The 25894-nt window shown below is 33.9% G+C and overlaps 1 protein-coding gene across 1 annotated transcript; it reads left to right on the top strand.

Moving 5' to 3' along the window:
• The first annotated feature begins 10113 nt into the window (after positions 1-10113).
• Positions 10114-25380, top strand: LOC145572710 (mitochondrial fission protein ELM1-like). The gene is made up of 10 exons (XM_081631686.1): positions 10114-10571; positions 14014-14252; positions 15888-15984; positions 16686-16835; positions 16952-17078; positions 20096-20208; positions 20291-20354; positions 20912-21005; positions 21104-21212; positions 24967-25380. The coding sequence occupies exons 1-10, from the start codon at positions 10389-10391 to the stop codon at positions 25066-25068; spliced, it is 1278 nt and encodes a 425-aa protein (XP_081487812.1). The 5' UTR covers positions 10114-10388; the 3' UTR covers positions 25069-25380.
• Positions 25381-25894: the final 514 nt, after the last annotated feature.

Consider the following 25894-nt stretch of genomic DNA (forward strand, 5'->3'; position numbering starts at 1 on the left):
TTATAATTTAGACTAAAACTTAATAATTTAGCTTACTAGTAATAAAAATCTTATTACTTTTACATCAAATAATTCATACTATAAAATTAAAATTAAAATATTTGTATAAAAATAAATAAATAAATATACTTTAATTAGGTTGAAAATATGGGGGATTACAAAGCACTTTGTATAATATCTTTAAATATGTATTTTTTAAAAAGTTGAATATGTGAAATCACACACTGAAAGTCCGAGACTAATCAAATAAAATATCACATGAATATGTTTTTAATTTTAAATTCCGCACAAACTTTCATATGTGGTTGGCCACACGGTGTGGCCAGCCACATTTTTTTTTTTGAAAGAATGGTCGGGGTTACTTGGTCAGGGGTACTTGGCCGGCCAAGGGTTACTTGATTGGTCAAGGGTTACTCGGTCAGTCAAGGGTTACTTGGTCAAAGGTTACTCGGTCAGTCAGGGGTTACTCATTCATGGGTTACTTGATTAGGGGTTAATCGGTCGATCAGGGGTTACCTGGTCAGGGGTTACTCGTTTTTGCTGGCCACACACAAAACACGATGTTAATTCCGTTTTTATCAAAAGAATACTTCGATCTTTCCATTAAAAAAGAAATGAACAATGAGCTCAACATATATGTATATTTATTTCAAAAGAGTTGCATATGTATAGTTTTTTATTTTAAGAAACTTCTCACTAGATATAGGGTCAAATGAGAAAAATTCATACATTAAATTTAATAACAATATTATTATGTGAAAAGATCTTAAATTGAGAAAGTTGAGAAGGATTAAGAGGTTGAATGTGCAGCTTACAATTTATATCTATACTTTATATATTAAAAAATATTTCTAAAACAGAGTATGTATCACGTGGCATCCCTCACATGTATTAGATGTATGTCACATCACCTTTTCCATGTATTACTAGCTAAAGTCCCGTCCCATGCACGGTTATCTTAAATCTTATATCGAATTATATTTGTTTATTATGATGTATTAACAAAAAAAAATATTTTTAACCAAATAACTTAAATTTAATCTATATTCAATACCAAAGACATCAAAGTAATTAACCTTCGTGTTTTTATACTTCATATATGTTATCAAAATAATTTTTTTAATGAAATGAATTCTATAGCCAAAAAATAAAGTTTAAGAAAAGAATGATAATAATATTATTCTAATTACCTTTTTTTAGGAAAATTTTAATCACCTTATCTAATAGTATATATACAAATTTACCTAGTATATTATTGAAGATATGTACAAGTATTCTATTTAATTGTATACAGATTGAATATGATTACCAAAATGAGAAGACAATGATATAGGTTCTAAATTGAAATTTTTAATTTGATACACTTTTGTAGGTCTTATTGTAATATAATTCGTATGTATAAGTGAATCAATTGCAATTGTTAAAATATTTTGTTTACTATATTTTCCTTAATTATTTCACACAAAAAAAAAAAAAATCCTTAATTACATAGGAGACATTGCATTTATAAAAATAATAAAAAATTGCAGTATCCAAGTGACCTAAATATATATGTATAAATGTATAATGTTAGTCAATGATTTTCTAATTTGGTAAATATATGGTAAATACTCTTTTTTTGAAGAAATATATGGAAAATCTTGTATATAATCAATCAATGAATATTTAAAAAAAAATTGAATTTTTTTTTTTTTAAAGTTGGAGGGAAAAAACAGCACCAAGAATTGACACGTGTCATTCCTGATGTTTGTTTGAGTATTATGGTGTCTGTTTAGTATTATGTTATTGATGTGCCACATCATCATTCATCTAGTATTATAAACATGTTTTAATGGCAATAAAAATGTTTATCACAAGGTTTAAACACAAGACCTATCTATACTATCTTTTGATTATGTTTCATATTCAATTATAAATATAATGAATATTATGTATAAAATATCGATTTGAGAGCACTTATTTAGTTTCATAGTTATTATTGTTCACTTTTCTAAAATTATATAGTTTATTTTTTTCAAGAAAGAAATTATATAGTTTATATTTTATAGCTCACATAATATTTATTGATATTCACAGTAAAACCAGGTGCATCATCTGAGCCGCACACTAGTTTTGTATTAAATATGCATATATTCTTGTAGGAACTAAAAGTCAGTTTTTTAGCAGCTTAATAATGTATAAATAAAGGTGGGCACGGGCCCGGCACGACCACCGGCACGGCGGCCCACCAGTGGGCCGTGGGCCGTGCCGTGAACACAAAATTTGGAAAACGGCACGGGCACGGCGGGCGGCACGAGACTCGGCACGTGGGCCGGCACGCCGGCACGGCACAGCCCGTGCCTAGCCGTTGGAAGTAGCCGTTTTCCAACAGCTATAAAACGGCTATAAAACGGCTATTTTTCCCACCCAAAATCCCTATAAATACCTCATTTCTTCCTCCAAAATTTTCACAATTCATCAACTCATCTCTTCTCTCTTATTCTCTAATTTTCTTATTCTCTAATTCCTACAATCTTACTCTCTTTCTCTTTTGTGCAAAGAAAAAAAAATTCCTACTCTCTTATAAATTTTACATTTTTACTTTTATTAGTCTACTACCAAAATTATATATATATATATATATATATATATATATATATATATATATATATATATATATATATATATATATATAAAATTCTTATATTTACACTCGGGAAATTATAAATTTGGGAAAGCAATTGAAGCGTCATTGTAAGATCTAACTCAACTTTATTTTAATTTGTTATTGTTGTTATTGTTGTTGTTGTTGTTGTTATTATTGTTGTTATTGTTTTCTTGGAAGTTGGAACAACTTAATTATATAAAAACTACTTTCTATTTTTATTGTGGATAATTTAATTTGTTAGTGAAATCTGTCTAAGGCGGGACTTGGGCTCTGGACAACGTCATTCCTAACCTCTCCTACCTGGGATCTCATTGACCTAAATAATCTACTATTATTATAATTATATTTGAAAACTTCATTTATATAAAAACTACTTACTAATTCTTATAGCTATCGTTATTATTATTGTTGTCAATTGTTATTATTATTGTTATTGTTAATTTGTTATTTGTATTATTATTGTTGTTGTTATTATTATTAAATATCATGGCATCAAACCCGAACACTTCCTCCTCCTCTAGAAAAGCCAAGTCAAAACGTAGGGAATCACCAAACCCAAACACTTCAATGCCTCCCCTAACACCTTTCCCTCCCCTAACATGCCCTTTCACTCCCCTAACATGCCCTTTCCAAACACTTCCACCCTTTCTTTCATCCCCAAACCACGGGAGGGCAAGAACAAATGGATGATATGGCTCCTTGGACTATTTCGGGATTTCAACAAACCCATTTCTCACCTCATTTATACGGATCACAACATGAATTTTCTATTCCTAGTAACCAAGGTAGCCAAACACAAGCCTCCGGGTCGAGTGTACAATCCACCTAAATGCCTAACACCCAAAATCCTAACATATTAGAGTGGTGTACCGAAGAGGAATTTGCTCAAACCAACCGAAAGAGTGAAGTTTGGGCACATTATCAATTGAGTAAAAATGGAACCAAAGCCCGGTGTAGGACTTGTAGTAAAATTTTCTCGGCCGATACCAAGGGAGGGACGGGACACCTTAGTAGACATTCAAAAAGATGTGGTGGACCATCTAATGATCCAACCCAACCCAAAATTTCTCATTTCCATCTACAAGGCTTCACTTATAGTTATGAGAGAGATAGGGATGAACTTGGGAGAATGATTGTACATGCCGAACAACCTTTTCTTTTCGCCGAAAATGATGCCTTTAACAACTACATTAACCGAGCACTACAACCCAAACACAAAAAAATCTCCCGAAAAACCGTTCGATCTGCTGCCATGAAGAATTATCAAGAGTATAAATTGAAATTAGTAAATGAATTGGCTAATCTTCCTAGTAGAGTTTCTTTAACTGTCGATGCATGGGATAGTGGATACGGACTTCACTATTTATGTGTTACTTGTCATTGGTTGGATAATGATTGGTTGTTACAAAAACGCATCATTCATTTTAAAATGCTTGAATACCCTCATACCGGTCTTAACATTTCTCATCATTTAATGGAAGCCATTGATGCATATAGTCTTAGGGATAAAATATGTCTATGACTTTCGATAATGCAACTTCTATGACATATAGTGCGAATTTGGTTAAACCCCAATTGACCGATTTAGTATTAGATGGAGAAGCACTTCATATTAGATGCATTTGTCATGTTCTTAACTTGTGTGTGAAGGATGGAACACAAGCAATTGGTCCATTTTATCACAAATTAAGGAATGTTATTATGTCTATTAATAGCTCTAACTTGAGATATCAAGAATGGAAAGTTTTTTGCAAGAAACAAAGGAGAAAGACTATAAAAATAGCACCGGATTGTCCAACTAGGTGGAACTCCACCTATGAAATGTCGAGTCGGGCAATCGAGTACAAGGTTGATTTAACACTTTTTTATAATATGAAATTTCCACAATGTGCTTTACTAGAAGATGATTGGGCTAATTGTGAAAAATATATGAATTTTTTACAATTACTATATAGTATGACACATTGTTTTTCTTCTGTATATAATCCTTGTTCCCATTCTTTTCTTAGCAATGCATGTTTACTTGCACAACTTTTTGCCAAACATCGATTACAATATGAATATCATGGATATCTTCCATCTATGGAGGAAAAATGGCTTAAATATTACACTAATATTCCTATGATTTATATTTTTGCTTCTATTTTAGATCCTAGGCAAAAATATGATGGCACTTTTTTATTAATTGATATTTATTATAGTAACATGAATTTGGAAGATGATGTTGAAACTTTTAAAAATAAGGTGACTAATGAGTTTTTTCTCTTTATATAGAGTTTATGAAAGTAAATATGAAACCGTGTCTCGATTTGCCCCTTCTCAAACATCCAAAAACGTAAGTAAACGGGCCAAAGGTTTATTTGCACAAGCTGCTAACATGATGTCCAAGTTTTCAGATACGGAATCAACATCAACTAGGAGAACACAAAGCGATGTTTCAGAGTTGCAAATGTACCTAAGTTACGACTTCATGAAAGGCATGGACGATGAAGAGAAGTTTGGCCTCGACATCCTTGATTGGTGGAAATCACAAACCATGAAACATCCAATTTTGTCGGCAATGGCTCGTGATATTTTTGCTATCCAAGTCTCCTCCGTTGCCTCCGAAAGAGCTTTTAGTGCATCGGGACGGGTTTTAGACGATAGAAGAACAAGACTAAAACCCGAAACACTTGAAATGTGTGTTTGCTTCAAGGATTGGTTAGATGCCGAAACTCGTTCTCAAGATCGTACTTATGCACAAAACGACGACGATGAAGGAACGTCGACTTCTTTTAGTTCTCATACTTCTCAATCAACTCAATTGGCCGATGACCTTGAACCACAAGAAGACGAAGATGAAGATGAAGACGAAGACGAAGACGAACAATAATAATTACATTATTATATATTTACATTATACACTATTGTACAATTTTTGTGTTATCGAACTTCGTATTCCGTATAATAAATGAAGTTATTCACCAAATATTGTACGATTTTTAATTATCATTAATTATTTGTATTATCGATTTATCGTACCGGCTACCGGCATATAATAAACTAAGTTATTCTTCAATTTTTTGTGTTTTCGAATTATCGCACTCGTAATTTTTTTTTTATTATATGCATTGTTGTTTTTTGCAAAATTAATAAAATTGTTTTTATTTGTTTATTTAAACTTAAACATAATTAGATAAATAATTTATATAACCTTAATTTAAATAAAGTTGTTCAAAGCAAAATATATTAACATTAACATAAACATAAATTAATCACATTATTTATATAAAATTAAGTTGTACTAAAATATATATATATATATATCGTTTTTTATTTACATTTATTATTTTTTTTTTAAAAAAAAAAAAAATTGGCACAGTTTGGCCCGTGGCCCGGCACGGCACGGCCCGCCAGGCACGTGGGCCGTGCCGTGCCGTGGGCTGGGGTGTGCCAAAATTAGGCACGGCACGGCACGCCCCCCACCGCGGCACGACCCGTTGCCCATGTTTATGTATAAATATGTAAATTTTGCTCAAATAAAATGCAAATGATGAAAAAGTTGCACATTTAGTTGAAAAATAGCAAATTTAATTATAAAATATATTTTTTTGATGCAATTTTTAATTATAAAATATGCACAAAATTGAATCACACTTATTCCAAGCAATATGGTTGTTGATTAGAAATAAATTCTTATTAATTCCTTATCATTTAAGCATTGTGTGTGTATTTTTTTTTTAATAAAATTGCAACACATCTCATTTTACGGTTGACAATATATTATTTCAATCACTGATATGTATCCTCTTAATTATCAATAAATAACAATTACAACAATTTCATCAAAACAAAAAAAAAACAACAATTACAGAAATTTGATATTATATATGTATGAATACATAAAATGAAGCAAATTTAACAAGGTTTCACATGATTATATTTCTCTTTACCTATATAATATAAAATTTAGTCAAGGTAATAAATTCTGTGAATAGTGGCATAGTATTTTAACTTGATTGCTTCTTAAAATAATTAGTTGGAGTCATTAGAAAAATGTTGTATGATTGTATGATTGTACATCCATCCAAGTTAGGAACATTGTTATTTCAAATTGCTTACTCCACACAAAATTTATATGAATTAATGTTTGTTCATGGTATATGACAAAAAATGGTTTTTTTATACTCTACATTCTATTATACAATAAAATTAAAATTTCCTAAAAAAAAATACAATAAAATTATGTTACTAACGAGGGTGTGTGTTGTCAGGGGTAGCAACACCAGTAGTGACTTTTGCAACATCAACTGCAGATGCCTCAGGCTTTTTCTTGGTGTACAACACAGAGTATCCAATGATACCAGCAACAACAACATCTCCAATGGCTAATCTTAATGGACAAAATGGTAAATTCCTTCTTTGGTGTAACACTTCACCTGGTGCCTTTTTTGTTGCTCCGTTTCCTGTTCCTTTGTTGGCCATAACTTTTCACTTGTAGACGTTATTAAATTTCACGTTATTAGAATTATTTAAGGAAAATTTCTAGTCATATGCATTTGTTTAAATTTCTTTAATATGATTTAATTTATGGTGCCTTATTATATATGTTATCACTGAAAAGTGAGGAACCAATATAATTTGTTCACAATTTAATTAATATGTCAACATATGTACACATGGTAGATATGAGCTATGAGACTTGGTCTTGAATAAAAAAAAAAAGTGGCATCTAATTTGCCTAATGTTTTGTCTCAACCACAAGTTAAGTTTTGAGCGAACGGTTGTTGTGTTTTCCTCTTTCTTAATTAAAGTTCCTAATTTATGAAATAGGAGTATTAGTCTATTCTATGTGATGCATATTTTAAAAGTTAATAATTTAGTTAATTTTATATAATATATATAATTCTAAATTCAACAACTAACATTAATTATGAGCATTCTACCGGGTAAACTTGAGCAAGATTGAAAAAAGGATGTTAAAAAATCACATTGGACGAAAATCAAAATCTTAAACTTATTATATTAAAATTAAATCTTCAAATGTGATATAAATAAAGTTAATTTGTATAAAAATAATGCTTCAAATGGATCACATTTTATGGGGTTAGCAGTCAAATTGTATCAACCATCATTTTGATACTTAATCCAATGCCAAATTCATAATCTTAGGAATCTTGACACTCAATCCTACCTATCTCTATGTTAAATTAAGCCCTAATTTATTGTGAAACAAAATTTGAAAGTGACATCTCTTCCTTTTCAGTTTCACTTTTATTTTTCTTGCAGGTTAAGAAATTGTATTTACTTGTTGGTCAGGTTCTATTGAATGTTGTCCTTTTTCTTTTATATTATCACTAGCTGGACGGAGCATCTTAATTAGTCATTAGGGTTGTGTCTTTCTCAAATAACATCATTACGAATTTTGACAATATTGACCTTTTTTCAATTCGCTTACAATTGCTATTCGTTAACACGATTATTGTTGGGGTCAGTATTGCCTCTTGGTGTGTACTCTATCTTTTCGCTTTTTCAATTTTCCTTTGTTTCACATTAGTGCTCTCAGTATTTTAAATAATTGGGTTTGTTTCAAAGTAATGCTCTGTTTTAATTAATAATTTGTCTTTTCAAGGTAATTAATTCATAAATTTTGAGCTTCCTATCTAGTATTTTTCGGAAATTAATGGGGTAAAAAATGATGAAAGGCTTCCGCAAAATATATTCAAAAAAATAGATTAAAATTATTCTAGTGATTCATGGAAACAATTATAAGAGTGCAAGTTGTTGCTGGTGTGTCGGTGAGGTGAGGGGCTATGTTGTGGGTGAGAGGAATAAGGTGTGTGCTTTGAAGGCTCAAAAAGTAGTACAAGGCTTTAAGAAACAATTGATTTGTTAAGGAATTATCCATAATTATTGTACTTACTTTGTTTCATATTACTTGCAATGTAGCACATGTAAATAATCAAATTAATTAGAATAATTTTAACATCGGTAACATATAATCTTTGTCTTGCTTGTGTTTCATTTATTTTACCTTTTTTTGTTGTTGGTTTACACCTTTTAATCTCTTCCTTAAACTAGGGTGGCTAATGTGCGCGATGCGCGCGCCATAGCTAGTCATATTCGGAAAGTTATTTTTGTTTAGCCTTATGTCACAATTATAATTGTTAATAGTATTGATGAGAGAAAATATGTAAACAAATATTTTAGGGGTATAAATATCCGCACACAATTATTAAGAGTTAAAAAAACAATTAATTTTAATGAGGGCAAATAAGTAAATAAACATTTTAGAGGGTATAATTGTCCAAACCCTATTCATAAGAGTTATCTCAAACTTTTAAAAGGTAGAGATTGCGTCTAAAGTGTTATGCTGCAAGTAATGTGAAACATAAAATGATTTGATTGTATCTTAGCAACAAGAATCTCATTAAAAGAATATGAATATGATTGAGAGAGAGAGATGACCAATCTATTACATACTATTAATGGAGAAACTAAGAAGAACATTTGACAACATATAATTAAAAGTTTACCCTTTAAAACTACATGCTTAAAAAAAATCATTGCTGCATAAAAAGAAGGTTTGTAGTATTGTACCTAAATTATGACTTTTACTCTATTCAAAAAAAAAAAAAAAATTATGACTTTTACTTTGTACAAATTCTCTCTCAATCATGTTTAATTATTTTCTCTCGCATATTTTTTCATATTAATCCTTGGTGAACCGATTGATAATATTTATACCATTTTTTTTTGGTGAATGTACTATCGTTATAATTATTTAGCAATCGTGCATTGCACGGGGTTTGATCTAGTATCTTAATAAAAAAAATCAAGCGAAAGCAACCTGAAAGACATAAGGAAAAGCCAGGAATTGGAAGAGTAGCAGGAATAAAATAGAAGAGTAGCAGGAGGTTAGGTAATCCAATGCGAGCTACTGGCAACCAGGGAGGGAATTCTTAATGCTCAAAGACTCTCATCACAACTGAAGATTAAGACAAACAACAAGATGAGTATTCCTAGCATTGAAGTACCCAAATAAGGCACTAAAAGAAGTGAAGAACCTAATCCTTGATATAGTTCAAATATGTTTATTTTTGTTGATGTTATGTTCTAACTCTGTAGTCATTTAGACCTCATAATCTAACTAATGCAGCTAGAAGAGGGAGAAAATACAATTTTCTCAACATGAGAAATGTTGTATGTTTCTCAAGGGTTGTTTTCATCTGTTTGGTAAAATAAGCAAGGTTATTTTCGTTTTGGCCCTGTATAGTTGTATCTCTAGTTCTCTAGTGCCAAAAAAAAAAAAAAAAGAAAAAAAAAAAAAAAAAAAAAAAAAAAGAGAAAAAAGAAAAGTAAGGCAACAATTGCAAGTACTCCGTAGTAAAAAGATAAAAAAAGTTGTTCTCATGAATGTAAAATCGCCAACAAAGTTGTTTAAAATAAATAACATAATATTGCATACTTTCTATAATGAAAGAAAATTATCGCAAGGTTCACCAGGTCTCTCTTTCCTTCCAACCCTCCCCTCACATATTTTCCCTAATAATCGAAAATTCTCCAATCGCCATATACCAGAAACGATTAAAGCTTCAGTTTAGCAGATTTAACGTTGAATTCACGCCAATTCATCCTTCAACAAGAAATACCGGGTGCAAAGCCCTTCAATTTCTTCAAACATCTATGAATCTGCTGTAGAATTGGAATCAACTTGAATATTTGCATCCAATCGTTCATTCATTATCATCAGTTTGCTGAAATGAGGCCAATTAGGCTTCCTGAACCTCCCACTAGTCCCAGGGGCATGCCGGAGATCTTCGAAGGAGGTGTTTTTGGTGTAATTCGACGTGCCGTCATTATCGGCAATGGATTCCCAGGTGCAGAAAACCAGTGTGTTGGCTTGGCTCGTGCTCTTGGGCTCTCCGACAACCACCTCTTCTATGTAAGTTTATTTTAATTGGTGGAAATTTATGGGATCAATTTCTTTTATATAACTGGCGACTTTAGTTATCTTATTGTTATTATTGGTCTTTGTGAATCATCAGTCATGTGCTTTTCTTAATTTCCATTTCCATCATTTAGTGTCTAATTATGCTTGATGGAAGGGTTTTAGGCATGGAATTCTCTACTCATTCTCTTGTAAGTTGTAACTAAGGCTAGGCTTTCCATCATCACCAACTGAAATATAAATGCTAGAGATCTTACAGTGAGCTGATGCATGAGTGTGTGAGAAGGACAAAGACGATGCCAATAATTGTTCGTGTATTTTGAGGATAACTGTATATCTAATATGTCTTGGAGCTCTTAGACATCTGATGCTCTGTATGTGTGCTATGGTTGCTTGGAATAGAATATAAGCAGTAGACTATGAGTCTGTGACAACGTATTTACCTGTTTGTTTTTCTATATGTGGTTGTTAGAGGTCCGGATTTCTTTTCTTTTTTGGCCAAAGAGTAAAACAAACAGATGCTTAGGTCCCGTTACTGGCAATCATTGCTGGTTTTGATGACAAATACATGAACTAATACTGTTACACTAGTTCACGTACAACAAATTATCTTCCTTGAAAGGCTAGAGATTTCACAAGGACTAGAGATTACATTTCCTCTTCATACCTAAACGAGATTTGGAGTTATTCTTCCTTCCCCTTCCTTTTATTGGCAATACGATGACCGTTGGCTTTCCTGTTATGGTTCTTTTGTTATTCCGGGGAGTTGTGCTTCTTCTTGGCTTGTTACATGTAGGTATGTAGGATTACTTTTACTCGGTGCCACTAGACTCTGCCATGGACTAATATCCGCATCTTTGGCTGCCGTAAAACCTCCAAATGTGAACTAATGACTTCAGGACCCATGTTTCATTCAAAATGGTTAAAGCTCTGGGTAAGCTGCTGAATCAAATTACGTTTTTTTGGGACCTCCAATAACATATTCATTTTTGGGTTGAAGGCGTGAACCTGTTAAAAGCCATTGAACAAGAGTGATAAATTTGTTTTCCTTTCTTTGTTTGAGATTGTTAATATGACCCTAGAAATATTCTTGCACAAAGATGGATTCTTTTTGTTCATGAAGATTGTTTTTCTAGTTGAAGATAAGATACACATGGGGGACCAAATCAACACCCATGATATCCTAGGTTATAGAGTGCTGCCTTGCTGGCATATCTACACTGCATCGAATCATAATGTGCTTAAATTTGTTTACTGTAATGGACTATGTCATGAAGGGCCTGAACCCTTCAACACCCCTATGATCTTAATTGTTGTATAAGGGCAACAAGGGCTGAAGACTTCCAGTCTACTACAGTTGCGAGTACTTCATCATTTTTTTTAGATTTGAACTTTTGACCGTGGGATTTTGAAGGGCCACATTCTATTCAAAATCCTATCTCTCTGTAAAATATATCCCTCCATGATCTCAATTATTGTATAAGGCCAACAAGGGATGATGATTTCCAATCTATTCCAGTTGTGAGAACTTAATCATTCTTTTAAGATCTGAGCTTTTGATTGCAGGATTTTGAAAGGCCACATTCTATTAACTAAAAAATGTTTTCTTTCTTGTATCACAATAATAAGGTTTTGTAGGAATAACAGTGACTTCTCTAGTGATCTCCTCACATGGCTGGAATTAGTTGGGGATTTAAAGAAATAAAACTGATGGTTGCCGAAGTGATGGCAAGTCACTTGACTCACTTCTTGTAAAGTGAATTCTTGCTATCTTCTTTGAACTAGCTCAACTGAAGTGTTGTACTCTGCCATTATTGCTTGGAAAGTTGGAATGCAGTTTCTTAATGCACAATAACTGGTTTGGCAGGTTCATTTCTTAGCATTTATAGAACTAGGATCAATATCCTGTTCTCATGATACCATTCTCTATAATTTGCTAGCAGTTTCAGCTGTTTATGAGTATGTTAATGCTCTAGTGATCCATTTTCATGTTATAAACTACTTCCTTTGTTCTTTTTTACTTCACCCGCTCACTTTTACATTATTCACCATCCCTCCTTTAACCGTTGTTTGTGATTTATATGTAAGGGAAAACATATTCGTGTGGGATCTTGTTAGAATCATCTCAATAAGTACTATCACAATTTTATTGATGGTTAAAATTGTGCATAGGCAAGCGTAATAAAGGAAACAGGTTAAGTAAAAAAGAATGGAGGAAGTATTAGTTTTCTTGACAATCTTTTGTGATACACATAATGTTCGGATATTGATGTTACCAAAGGCAACATGTTGGACTTGGGTTTATCTTGCTGGATCCAAATTCGACCCGGTCAATAATAAGACACTCAAACCCTTGATTCCACTCTGACTTTGTCTGCATATGCTTGAATCCAAGTTTGTTAGGGTTAAACTCTATCTCCTCCAAACATGACTAGATTCTTGTTCCTCTCTTGATATAAATCTATATATCACATGTGAATTTCCAAAAGAATGTAGAAAGGAAAATAACTGAATCTAAATATCTCTTGAGTATTCAAATAAACTTATCTACTACCTTCATTTATGAAAGCTCTTAACACTTTATGGTTGTCATTTTTCTAAAAGTTCTTAAGCTCTTAACACTCTCACTTTATTCCATTTTGGCAAAACTATTTTACTACATTACTCTTCTTACCTCACAATATTTACACCTCCCACCCATTTTCTCTTACTTTGAACACCTTTTCCTTACACACATCCCTCCCTTACTTTGTCCACATTTTTCCTAACCTTAATTTTTGTGTAAGTAGTAAATGTTGAGAACTTTTGGAAACAGAGATAATACATGTTTTACATAAATAAGGTCAATAAAGAAAGAAAAGAAACCCAGGTTGCTTTGTCCAGGTCTCTAGGACCTTTAGAAGTCAGGTCCATCTGTGCTTACTAATTTGGGTGCATCAATGTGTTTTGATATATATTGAAGGAAATGGCTCAAGTCATTGGCTTTTATGTTGCTTGGTATGTTGACCCTATGCATCCACCCAGCATTTACTTCACCAATTATGGAGGGAGATGAAACTTTGGGTTCTGACAACATTTATATACTAGAGAGGAGGGGTGAGGAATGGTTAGACTGTAAAGTTTTAACATAAAGGCAATTCTACAGAGAAGAAAACATATGGTAGTTACTGGAACTAATTAGTTTTTGGATTGGACTTGGAGGTTGGTTGGGTTTTTCAGTTTTCTTAGGGTCCAAATCCGGCCTTCCTTCTAATCAGATTTAGATTTGCTTATCCAGGATCTGATCAAATCTTCAGATCAGGTCAGACTTTAATCGGATTTGGAGTTAATTGCCATCACATGCAGATTAAATTGAACATATGCTGCAGCCTACAGCTGTTGTATTATCATGTTTGTGCAGAATGGTGAAACTAACTCTATTTTCTTGATTATGCAGCGTGTTACAAGGCCCAGAGGAGGAATCAACGAGTGGCTTCATTGGCTTCCTGTTTCGTTCCATAAGAAATTGGATTACATCATTAGACAAATGAGTGTTTATTCACATTTTTGGTTTGCGTCAGGAGAGAAGAAATCTATTTCCCTTTCTTCAACTACCTTTAGCAGTGTTGGCTTATCATCTGTTTTGGAAGCTGATGTGAAGCAGATAGTGAGCATGGCCCATAAAACTTTTGAAAAGTATACTCTTGTTCCTCTTAATCATACTCCTATTTTTGTAAGTGCAACAATTGACTTGCACATAGTTTTAAGCATTTTATTTGAATTTGTTAGAACTTAGAATAATATGTAAGTGGGGTTTGTTGGGGAATTAAAATTATAAAAAAGAGATAGTGAGTGAATAATTTATTTAAAAGGAAATAATGTGAGAGAAAGTGAATAAAAATAAAAAGTAAAAGTGTGAGTGAAGAGAGATATATTAAAAAAAGTATAGAGGATTTCTATTTTTGGAATTGTTTCACTTAACAAAAAAAAGCTGTTTATGGAATTTTTTGCTCTTTAAAAAAAATAAATATAACGGAGGGAGTATTGAGTAAACTATTCCTGTTTTTAGTTCTGACCTGCATGGCTGTGAACATAATCATGTCTGTGAAGTGGAGCTTGAAGGAAATGATGTCTGTGAAGCATAATCATAATTTGGATTTGGTGTGCCTTCAACAACTTTTTTATTTACTGTATTGTCTTGATCCAAGCTAGATAAGAGATGCGTGATTGAACCAATGAAAACCAGCTTCTGAAATTACAGTTTAGTGCCCACTGCCAATCAAATGGTTTAAATTTGTCCCACAACCCATAAGACAGGGATTTGAAGGGGGGATGGGGATGGGGATGAAAGAGTTTAGGAGATACAGGGAAAAATCTCAAGATTTCTTGTGCAACGGACTAGCGTGTTTCACTCGAGAAATAGATAGATTAGAAGGAAGGTTGTCGTTTGTATTAGCTTAAAGTTTGCGTAAATGCGTTAATGGCTTTAGGCCATCACTCTCCAATGTCAAAATACAAATAATTTCTGGACAAACTTCTCTATTCTAGACCACTTCTATTTATACTACTACTACATTGCAAAGGGTTGGCAAACAAGGCCTTAATTGCTACAAGTACTATTCTTGTCTTCTTCTTACTTTACCACAATAACAAACAATAACCAAGGTTGCTTGTCTGCTGCACTTTTAATGGTCCTCTGCCTGGCCTTGTAGTGGGAACGGCTTGTTGTTGTTGTTGGTCTGCTGCTGCTGCTTCTTCTGTCGCCTGCTGTAGGTTGAGATAGTGGGTGGTGGTAGTGGGTTCATTGCATCTTGCAGGACTGGATACAAAAACATTAAATAATTAACCTCTAGGCCTAACTTTCCTAGCTATAAAGAAAGCAAAGCAATTGTGTGCTCTAAGCTAATTGAAATTGTGAGATTGTGCTACTGAATACTGGTCATTTTCAGACAGAAAGGAAATGCTGAAGTTCATGGAACTGTAGTCACTGATATCAGAAGAGAGTAAATTTTTTCCTTCTACGGGAAGGCAATAGAAAAAATGCAGCTTACTTGATCTTCTTTTTGTATATGCTGGGTAGCATTTTGGACTCGTGATCTATATCAAACAGTGTGTCTTCTTATGTGCTTCTGACTACATCTTTTTGTATTGCTGATCTTTGTTAACATAGACATCATCTCCAACTCTTGCTATGCTGGGCTTTTCTTTTTAATAGTAGTACAATTTCGAAGGCATCTCTGTGTTTAGAACTATTGCTCACTTAGTAGCATTAGAAATTGTTGAATTGCTATATTTTTTTCCATGCCTAATATGGAATATATTTTCTTGCAGGGATGGCCCTTTATTGGTGATTGCATCTGGAAGGGATACAATATCTGTTTCTAGCTCCATCAGACAGCTGGCATCTGATTATGTGTTTGTTGTACAGGTTTGCTGTTGGGGTTTCCTCTCTGCCTTCCAACTTTGTGACTTTCTTGTGAATTTTGGTCTGTTTTCTTCAACATAAATAAATTAAGATGATCAATGGGGAAAACTAATTTGCATACTTTGGGATCGGGACTTCAATTTTGTACATCTCATGAAGTTGCTTTATGTTTTATGGACTTGTAATGACTAGTATATAGAATTAATGACTTAAATAACCTGTAAGCATGCTTGCATGGTGTTACCTCCTTTTCTGAAAGTTGTTAATATTTTGTTTGCACACAAATTAAGGCAATTGGAGATAATGTGGTGAGTGGGTGTAAGAAAAAGGTGCGTGGATGAAGTAAGAATGATAGAGAGTGTAAAAAGGTAGTCGAATTTAAGAAATGGATAAAGTAAGAGAGAGAGTGAATGAAAAGGTGTAAATATTGTGGGGTAAGAGGGTTAACTTAGTTAAAGGGGTTTGCCAATTCTAAAACGGATGAAAACGGAAATGGTTAAGAACTTTCAAATATTGAGGTAAATCATTTGACTTTTGTAGATTTCCCTCTTTGAATATTCCAACTGCTGTTTGATACATTTTCTATCTAATGGCTGATAAATTTGCTAGTTTGCTTTGGAAACAATGATCATGTCACACTTGATATTTCCTTAAATAAGTGTTCTAATTAGGCATGTACATCATGCTTCTCTTTGGGACTGCAGATTCAACATCCAAGAACACGTTTAGATAGATTTGACATGGTTATTACACCTCGTCATGATTACTATCCTTTAACTCCTGAAGCACAAGAGCAGATTCCTCAGTTTCTCCGACCATGGATTACTCCACGTGAACCACCTGGTAGGAATGTGGTATGTTCCTGGCTGGATTTTCCTGGTGTTCTCCGTTAATTTGCTTTTTCTTGATATTTTGAATATGCAAACCTTTTGTTGATTCATATTTATTGATGTTTGAATCTTGAGTTCAGGTCCTCACTGTTGGTGCTTTGCATCAAATTGATTCTGCTACCCTACGAAGTGCAGCGAAAACATGGCATGATGAGTTTGCTTCTCTGTCTAGGCCATTGCTTGTTGTCAATATTGGGGGCCCCACAAGTAAATTACTCAGCATTCTCTTTGTAGCCTTTTTTGTTCTCTAATGTCTATTCTCTCCACCCCATTTACTTATCTCAGAAAAGCTTAATACTTCCTCTGTTCCATAAATATTGCAACAAGAATCAAATTACGCATTCTAAAGTACATTTTATATGTTAAATATCTATAATTATATAAGAGTAAAAATTATAAAAAGTTGATATTGTGATAGTATTTTAAGAGACGAATCTAACAAGACCCCACATGACTATATTTTACTTTACGTATAAATCATAATTTGTGGTCAAACAAGCATGATAAATAGTGCAAAAGTCCAGTTGTTGCAATATTACTAGAACGGAGGAAGTAAGATTTATTTAAGTTGAGATTAGTTTGGAAGACTCACAAACAAGCTCTATTATATTTCAAAATAGTTGCAGATGAGGTTCCATGGTGTATGCTGTTCGCAGATGATATCGTTTTGGTGGATGAGACTAAGGATGGGGTTAATGTCAAGTTGGAGCAATGGAGGCAAAGGTTGGAATCTAGAGGGTTTAAGCTAAGTCGGAGTAAGACTGAATATTTGGTATGTCGTTTTGGCACTCAGAGGGGGACAAGCAATGAAGTGGTGAGTTTGGATGGAAAGGATTTGACCATGAGTGAATGTTTTAAGTACCTAGGGTCGATCATCCAGAAGAATGGTGACATTGATCAAGACGTGACCCACAGGATTAAGTCAGGGTGGCTTAAATGGAGAGCGGCCACGGGAGTGTTATGCGACCGCAGCATTCCCTTAAAGTTGAAGGGAAAATTCTACAGGACTGCCATAAGACCAGTGTTGCTCTATGGTACAGAATGTTGGGCTTCTAAGAAAGAGCATATTAAAAAGATGGAGGTTACGGAAATGCGCATGTTAAGGTGGATGTGTGGAAACACTTTAAGAGATAGAATCAGAAATGAGGTTATTCGCAAGAAAGTAGGTGTGGCGGGCATTGTAGATAAATTAAGGGAAAATCGTCTGCGTTGGTTTGGACATGTAAGACGGAGACCCGAGGGTGCACCGGTGCGAAGAGTGGAAGAGTGGGACCATGGAGGGATTAAACGAGGAAGAGGGAGACCAAAGATGACTTGGTTGGAAGGAGTGAGGAAGGATATGAAGTGCATGGATTTACGTGAGGATGAAGTTTTGGATCGTAAGGGATGGAGGAGAAAGATTTATGTTGATGACTACACGGAATAATCAAATTTGGTTCATGTTAGCCGACCCCACTTTTGGGATTAAGGCTTTGATTGATTGATTGATTGATTGATTGAAGAGAACGGGTTATCAGTCATATTGCTGATCATAAGAAACTTCCTTAGTCAAATATGGTAAGTATCATAGCAAAGGAAAATGGAGGCAATAATTCAAGTGAGCAATGGTTAGAGGTTGTCCATTAAGGAAAATTAGTTTGGTAGGAGTGGATTGATTGTCCATTAAAGAAAATTAGTTTGGTAGGACTGTAGGAGTGGATTGAAGTACAAAATTTTTATTGCCTAAGCTCTTTATTGTAGTTTAAGTCTTGGATGCTTGTGCTCTATTCTCCTTTATTCAACCTGTAAGACTGACTCAGCTTCCAAACTCCTTGACTCCTTGTTTCATGTTGATCTGATGACACCTGGCAAAAAGATCCAACTCATGTATGTTAACTCAAATATTTGACTACTTTTCTGGCCAGAGCTGTTTTGTGGGAGAAACTTCAGATGTAGGGATCTTTTTTCTTTCGAAAATTCTGAATCTTTGGACTGAATTGGTAGCTTACATATGTTTTCCATAGAATTGCAAAGAATGCAAACTCAATGGGGGCTTCATTGGTGTATGGTCAGTCACCACTAGTAGTTGGCTGCCATTGCCCCTGCCAATTTAAGGCTTCTGGGTGAAAATGCATAATAAACAGGAATTTCATCTTGACATATCTCATCATTGGCTCATGGGTGTTTGCCATTGTTAATTTTATTAGTCTTAAAGTTCCCTATCAAACCAAAGCTAAGTGAAAGGGGGCTAAAAAGGATTGAAAAACAGTAAAATGATAGTAATGTTGCATGGAAATATAATATGTGCTGTAATGTCTTTATTTCTGGTATTAATCTTGAGTTCACACTAGTTGGAGTTGTCTTGACTACTTAATACACGAAACAAATTTCAGGAATAGATAGAAACCCCTGGACCACACAATTCTATACTAACAGATTCTTCAAGGACAAAAAGCATGCCAGAGCCAGACCTTATTTCCATTTGTTTCATTTATTATTTTGTTTTTTATTTTTATATAACTTGCCTTTAATGGATGCCTATTTTAAAATGTTATCTTATTCCTAATGCTGAAATCTATATTTTATTAGTTATTGAGTAATGACCTATTTTGGCTGAGTTCTATTGAGTAATGACCTATTTTGTTAAACACGTATTGTGGCCATCTTTACACCTTTCCCTTGTTTTTATTTTGAAAAAAAAAAAGAATATTTACAGTGAGGTTTTTGGTGTTTTATTGGGAGGAGGCAAAAGTGTGGGCCAGAGACGGCCCTAGATGAACATATAGCTTTAACAATCAAGTACACATTTTAGTTACAAGATAATTTAAAAGGTTACACTGCATACAAAATAACAAATAGAGCAGAGGTAGTATTTACTATACATTTCTATGCAAATAGCTAATACATGCAGCTAATAAACAATTAATAACTAATTGCTTATTTCCAAAAAGGGCCTTTCAGTTTTATGAAGCAAAAAAAGAACTATAAGTTCATAATATGATTTTATGCTAAAAAAATTTGAACTGTATGAACTATATGTTTGAAACTATATGTTCTTAATTTATAACCTATATGGTTATTCAGGACCATGATATAATCATATTTGGGAGAGGAGGGTTCATTTTGGTAGGGTTCATTTATATTCAAAAACTGGTGCTTATTTTTTCTTTTGCTCTATGCCTTTTGCCTTCTGCTTCATTTGGTAGGTAATGTGTTCTTTGACTTGCAATGTATTCTTATTTTAGGCCATTGTCGATATGGTGCTGATCTTGCGAGACAACTGATAGTATACTTACAGAATATTCTTTTGAGCTGTGGTACCATAAGAATATCTTTTTCAAGAAGGACCCCAGAGAAGGTATTTCTGTTTGCTCTCTCATTCAAAACACTTTTGTGCTACTTCATTTTTAAATTCTCACAATATTTGGTGTCTCATAAAGGTTTCCAAGATCATATTGAAAGAATTTGGAGATCATCCTAAAGTTTACATATGGGATGGTGAAGGTAATCTATTCATCCTTATCTCAAGGTGGTGATTATAACAGTGTGTTTGGACTTTGGAAATCATTATAATGTGGAAATATGAGGACAAATAAAAATATAGAAGTTTCAAACTTTCAAATATTTATTAAAGCGATTGTGCAGTGTCTCCACTCCTACATTGTTTATTATTTCTCTCCACTCACATCTTTTATACTACGTATTTTGAATAAACTATTAACTCACTGTCATTTTCTCATGACGTTTAATCCTCCAATAAACCCCACTTGTATAATATTTTATCCAAATCATATAAGGCTCCTAAAACTCTGCGCGCAGCCTAGTGTAGCACTTGAAAAAAAAAAAAAACAAAGGGATTGAATTGTAAATGATGCAAAGGTAAGTTTATGGGAAGGAAATCCTTCTGTCTTTTATTTTGGGTACCTTTGTATCTATTCAGCTTTACCCTGATTTCCTCAGTTTGTTGAGTTACCATACATGCTGTGATTATTCAACTTCAGTAACCTAACAAACATAGTTGTTGTGCTCTATTTCATTTTTCCTTTTCACCTGTCCTTCAGAGCCAAATCCACATCTAGGGCATCTAGCTTGGGCCGATGCTTTTGTCATCACTGCAGACTCAATCAGTATGCTGAGTGAGGCTTGCAGCACCGGGTAAGTTTCTCTCTCTCTCTGGTTTTTTTTTTTTTTTTTTTTTTTTTTTTGGCATGCTATCCAATGTTTAGGCTGAGAGAAGAAAGTGTGGTTTACAGGAAGCCTGTTTATGTGATTGGATCTGAGCGTTGTAAGTGGAAATTTGCAGACTTCCACAATACCCTCAAAGAGAGAGGCCTTGTTAGGCCCTTTACTGGTTCCGAGGATGTAAGTTTGCTTTAATGCTCAAAGCAATATTTAATACTATATTTTGCCAAATTTCCTTTACTTCTATTGATTATTCATTATTTTGGTAACTATAAATATTTTTGAGCTATACTTTGCTAATTTTAGATATTTATGACCTAGAGGATGAAGTTGCAAATTAATGATATGAAAATAACAAAAGATAAAAGAGGAAGTGGATAAGATATTAAGAGATTAATCCAATATTGCTGTACCACTAACAAAAGAAACAAGGGAGCTGAAAAAGAGACATGCAAAACAGGAAGATCTTCAATACTTCCCCCGTGTCTTGATTGATGCATTATATTCTTTTTTGGGATGTTCACATAGATGCATCACTTTATTTTTAGTAAGGTTTTAAGTGCGAAATTACTACCTTGTCCTCAAAATAAGTGGGGACTAATGGCAAATATGTAAATCACTTCACTCTCTTTTCTTCTTATTGGTTTGTGTGCTAGTTCTCTATGATGCATCATTTGAGAAACGGTGGAAGTACAACACAAGAAATAAAAAATACTAAATATTTGGGATTGCCAATATCTCTTGCACATAATTTCTTTTCCCCTTTCAACATGTTTAATGAAGACAAAAATGTATTTTCAACTAGCAAAAAAACAAAATTTTATTGGAAAAATTTACAAGAATAATACAAACTTTGCGTGGTCTTCTTTAAACAAGACAAACTTTCGATTATTCCTGAACAAGATAAACTTTGATATATATTTTCTTTTAACAAGAAAATTTACCTGTCGAATAGGTCACCATTTGATTTATATTTATTTTTTATTTTTTATATTATGTATTTTGTATTTAACTTTTTTTTAATAGTTTTTTTAGAAGATAAAAAAATAATAATTACCCTCTCCCTTTCCCCCTCCCCACCGTAGCTCACCTCGAATTCCCTCTCCCTTCGGGTCTTAAACCCTAAAAACCCCCTCCCCGCCTTTTCACCTTAACCGAAAACCTACCCACCCCGAAACCCCTTCGCCGGCAGCCTAAACCCTCTCCCACACGTTGCCGTCGCCCAACTTGCCGAAAACCACCGCCTCGAAACCCTAAAACACCAAAATCGAAACCTTAGATTTTGGTTTTAGGGTTTCGGCATACGTGGTGGTTCAGTGGGGTGGAGATGGCATGGGGAGAGGGGCGAATTAGGTTCGCCGACGCGGGGGAGTGGGGTTTGGGCGCCGGCCGGTGGGTAGGGGAGGGTTTTTGAGGGAGAGAGGAGGTTTTTATGGTGCAGGGAGGGTGGTTCAAGGGAAGGGGGGCGCGCCTACGGGGGGTCGAGGTCGGGGGTGGCGCCGACATGGGGTTCAGGGCGAAATCTGCGCCGGCGGGGGGTGTCGGGACAAGGTGGTGGTTAAGCTGATTTTTTTTTTTTAAATAATTAATTAAATAATTTAAAAGGAAATCAATTTATGTTGCTATGTGGCATTATTAGCCTTAATGACTAACGGTGTTAACGTTCGTTGGTCATTAATGGCATGTTGTGACATTTTTATAAAACTATATGGTGTATGGTGAGTTTGAAAAATGTTGGTGGTGTTTGGTGAATTAAATTAAAACTCGGGGGTATTTGGTAAAAAAACCGATATAAATATTAACTCGTATAAATAATAAAATTGTAAGATTCCAAATCTTTGAATAAATTTTGTTTCTTTGTTAATCTTCTAATAAAATTGGAAAAATTTATGAGAATAATACAAATTTTGCCTGGTCTTCTTTAAACAAGACAAACTTTTAATAATTCCTAAACAAGACAAACTTTGATATGTATTTTTTGTAAACATGACACAACTTGTATGTGACCTATTATAATAGGTTACATACAGGTTATAAGTATTAATAATTATAATTTAATTAACTTATTAATACGTAATTATACCTAATCATTTTTTTAAAGTTTGATCAAATCCTAATTAAAACCTATTTAACATAATTAACTAATCAAACTATTTTATCTAAAAAAAAACTAATCAAACTATCTCAAAATCAATAAATAATTGAATCTAAAATAAAAATAATTATTACTTGTATTGTTAATATTATTATTAGTACCATTTTTATTGTATAATTATTTTATTATTAAAAAAATCACCCTCCACCAGGTGCCCAATTCAGCCCCCTATACCGACGGTAGAGTCCCAACCAGCCCACCACAAACAACCATCTCCATCCTAACCCTTGTTAGCGAACCCTACCAGCCCCCCACCCAAACCCGTACCCTAGCCGGCGACCCCACCCCTGCTTTCATTGTCGAAACCAGCCAGCCCCCACCTTTGCCCCCCGTCGGCAGACCCAACCAACCCCAATTCCGAGTGAAGTTCAGCGGGAGGGGTTTTGTGGGTGGGTTGCAAATGGGGTTCTCGAGTAGGTTATCAGCCGTTTTAATGGGTTATATTTGGGGGTTTGCAGTGGGTCAGCATTGGGTATGCGGTGGTGAAATGGTTACTTGGTGATTGAGGTGGTGGGATGGGTTTCGGGGTTGCTAGGTTTTTGGCGTTAGTGGTTATTTTTTTTTATTTTTTTTTTTGTTTGTGTGAAGAATTTTTATTTTACAAGTTGCCACATGACACAATTAACGTTAATGACTAACTGAGTTAACGAAAAGGGCATGTGGTGATATTTTTGTGAAACTTATGGTTATATGGTGAATTTGAAAAATGTTGGTGGTATTTAGTAAATTAAGTTAAAACTCAGGGGTATTTGCTGAAAAAACCGTATTGTTATTTATTTGTTTGTTTTTTAAGGTCCTTTGGAAGATGATCTATGGATCACTCTTTATCTACCTCCTTTGGTATTTATTTTTTTATTTTTATTTTTTATTTTATTTCTTGTATGGAGCTTGCTGACCCTTCAATGGATGAAAGGTTTTAAGTGATTTCAATGGTGGAATAATGAAGGATTGTCTTAGAACTTTAGAAGGCAATGACTTCTAAGTTTGATCATAGGAGCAACAACCAAAAAACCCTTGACCAAACAGTTCGGAGCTTAACAAGAGTTCACATGAAGAAAAAGTTCCCTATTTAATAATCAATGAACAAAGATTGTCCTCTATTCAACCAACACCACTTATGGAATCTTAAGGCCCCATAAGCCCATAACTATTAATAAAATAAAAATTATATACATCACTAAAGCCCCTACTTGAAACAATCAAATAATAAGAGTAAGGTATAACCTAGAGATCTCCTAAATATTTATAGTAAACAAAGTTTTAAGTGGTCTTGATTTGCTTCATCTTTTACCACTATTTCACAGATTTTTGGCCAATATGATTTCTTTTCTTGGATTAAGTGAAATGAAATGTGGGTTGGGTAGGGCAATAAAGGTTTTTGTTTAGGTATATTAGGGCTCTAAAGTTTTATTTTTTTTATTTTAAGGTGTACAATCCAGTTTAAGTGCAAAAGGGGGGGGGGGGGGGGAGTAAAGGGATTATTCAAGATAAATGATTAACCCTGAATTGATGGCTGTTGCTGGGGGATTTAATTTTGTTAAAAGATTTTGGGTTGAGACTGCACATAGGATGGATAGTTTGGATATTGGAGGCAAATTTTCTTATTTGTGGCAGTGACCCATTTAGTCATTTACCCCAAATTACAACTTTTCTCGATATAGATAGTTGTTCTTTATGGCCTTAATCTATTCTGTTCAATCCAAGCAAGGTCTAATAGTAGTAGTAACCTGATTTTGCAAAACACTTCTAATCTGATGATCTGATATCCTTGAAATTCAGTTAACAGAGAGTTGGAGCTATCCTCCACTCAACGACACTGCTGACGCTGCCTGTAAGGTACACCAAGCACTTGCTGAACGTGGATGGACTTTGCGAACATAGAGGAGCTCCTAGGCAGTTGTGGCTCTTTGTTTTAAGTTCAATCTATTCTTTAACAATTTGTCTAATTATTCCACACATATGGGAGCAGAGGTGATGATTTATTACATATTGGTTTTTGGCATGTTAATATGTATGTTCTTTTTTGTATGGTTAGTGTTTACTGAAGTTAGCGGCTTGTAAAAATACAAGAGGGACGTTTGTCAAAAAAAAAAAAAAAATACTAGAGGGACACTTTTAAAAAAAAAAATTATTGTATTGAATGCTCTACACAGTGTCTCAAAGGGGCACATATTCATATGTGATAGGAGGAGTTTTGTGGTATTCCAATGATCTAGGTTGTTTTTTTTTTTTTTTCTCTCTTTTTTTATTATTATTTTTTTTTAAAAAATTTAGTTCTCTGTACGTCTTTGCTTGTACTCTTTGTTGCTTGACTTAATTCGTGTTTGTGTAGAGATGGCTGGCAAAACAACTACGAAGTATTAATTGTTTGTTCTTGCTAGTAACCATTCTCTTTTTTTTTTTGAATGGAATAGGGAGGGGTGATTTCAAAAAATAATAATAGCTATTTGGCACTTACAATCATCCCTTAAGAAATCTAAATTCTCAATACAAGAATTAAACACCCCTAAACTAATGGCATCGTTTCTGAATTGCTCCTGGATAATTTTAGATGTCTTTGCATCGTTTTTGACGGAGCTCCATTGATGTATACTCGCAAAGGTGAAAAAACTTGGTTGGTCATCAAGATCTGCAAATTTACAAGACGAATCTTCTAAATTTGCACCACTATACCAATAGACTGGGAATTCCACAAATTTGCAAGTCG

Source organism: Chenopodium album, chromosome 12 (assembly GCF_948465745.1).
Source record: "Chenopodium album chromosome 12, dcCheAlbu1.1, whole genome shotgun sequence".
NCBI classification, from domain to species: domain Eukaryota; kingdom Viridiplantae; phylum Streptophyta; class Magnoliopsida; order Caryophyllales; family Amaranthaceae; genus Chenopodium; species Chenopodium album.

Coding starts and splice junctions, on each gene's coding strand:
- LOC145572710 (XM_081631686.1), top strand. CDS start 10,389: ATGAGGCCAATTAGGCTTCCTGAACCTCCCACTAGTCCCAGGGGCATG. Junction 21,006..21,103: donor AGTGAGGCTTGCAGCACCGG/GTAAGTTTCTCT, acceptor TGTGGTTTACAG/GAAGCCTGTTTATGTGATTG. Junction 21,213..24,966: donor CCTTTACTGGTTCCGAGGAT/GTAAGTTTGCTT, acceptor CTTGAAATTCAG/TTAACAGAGAGTTGGAGCTA.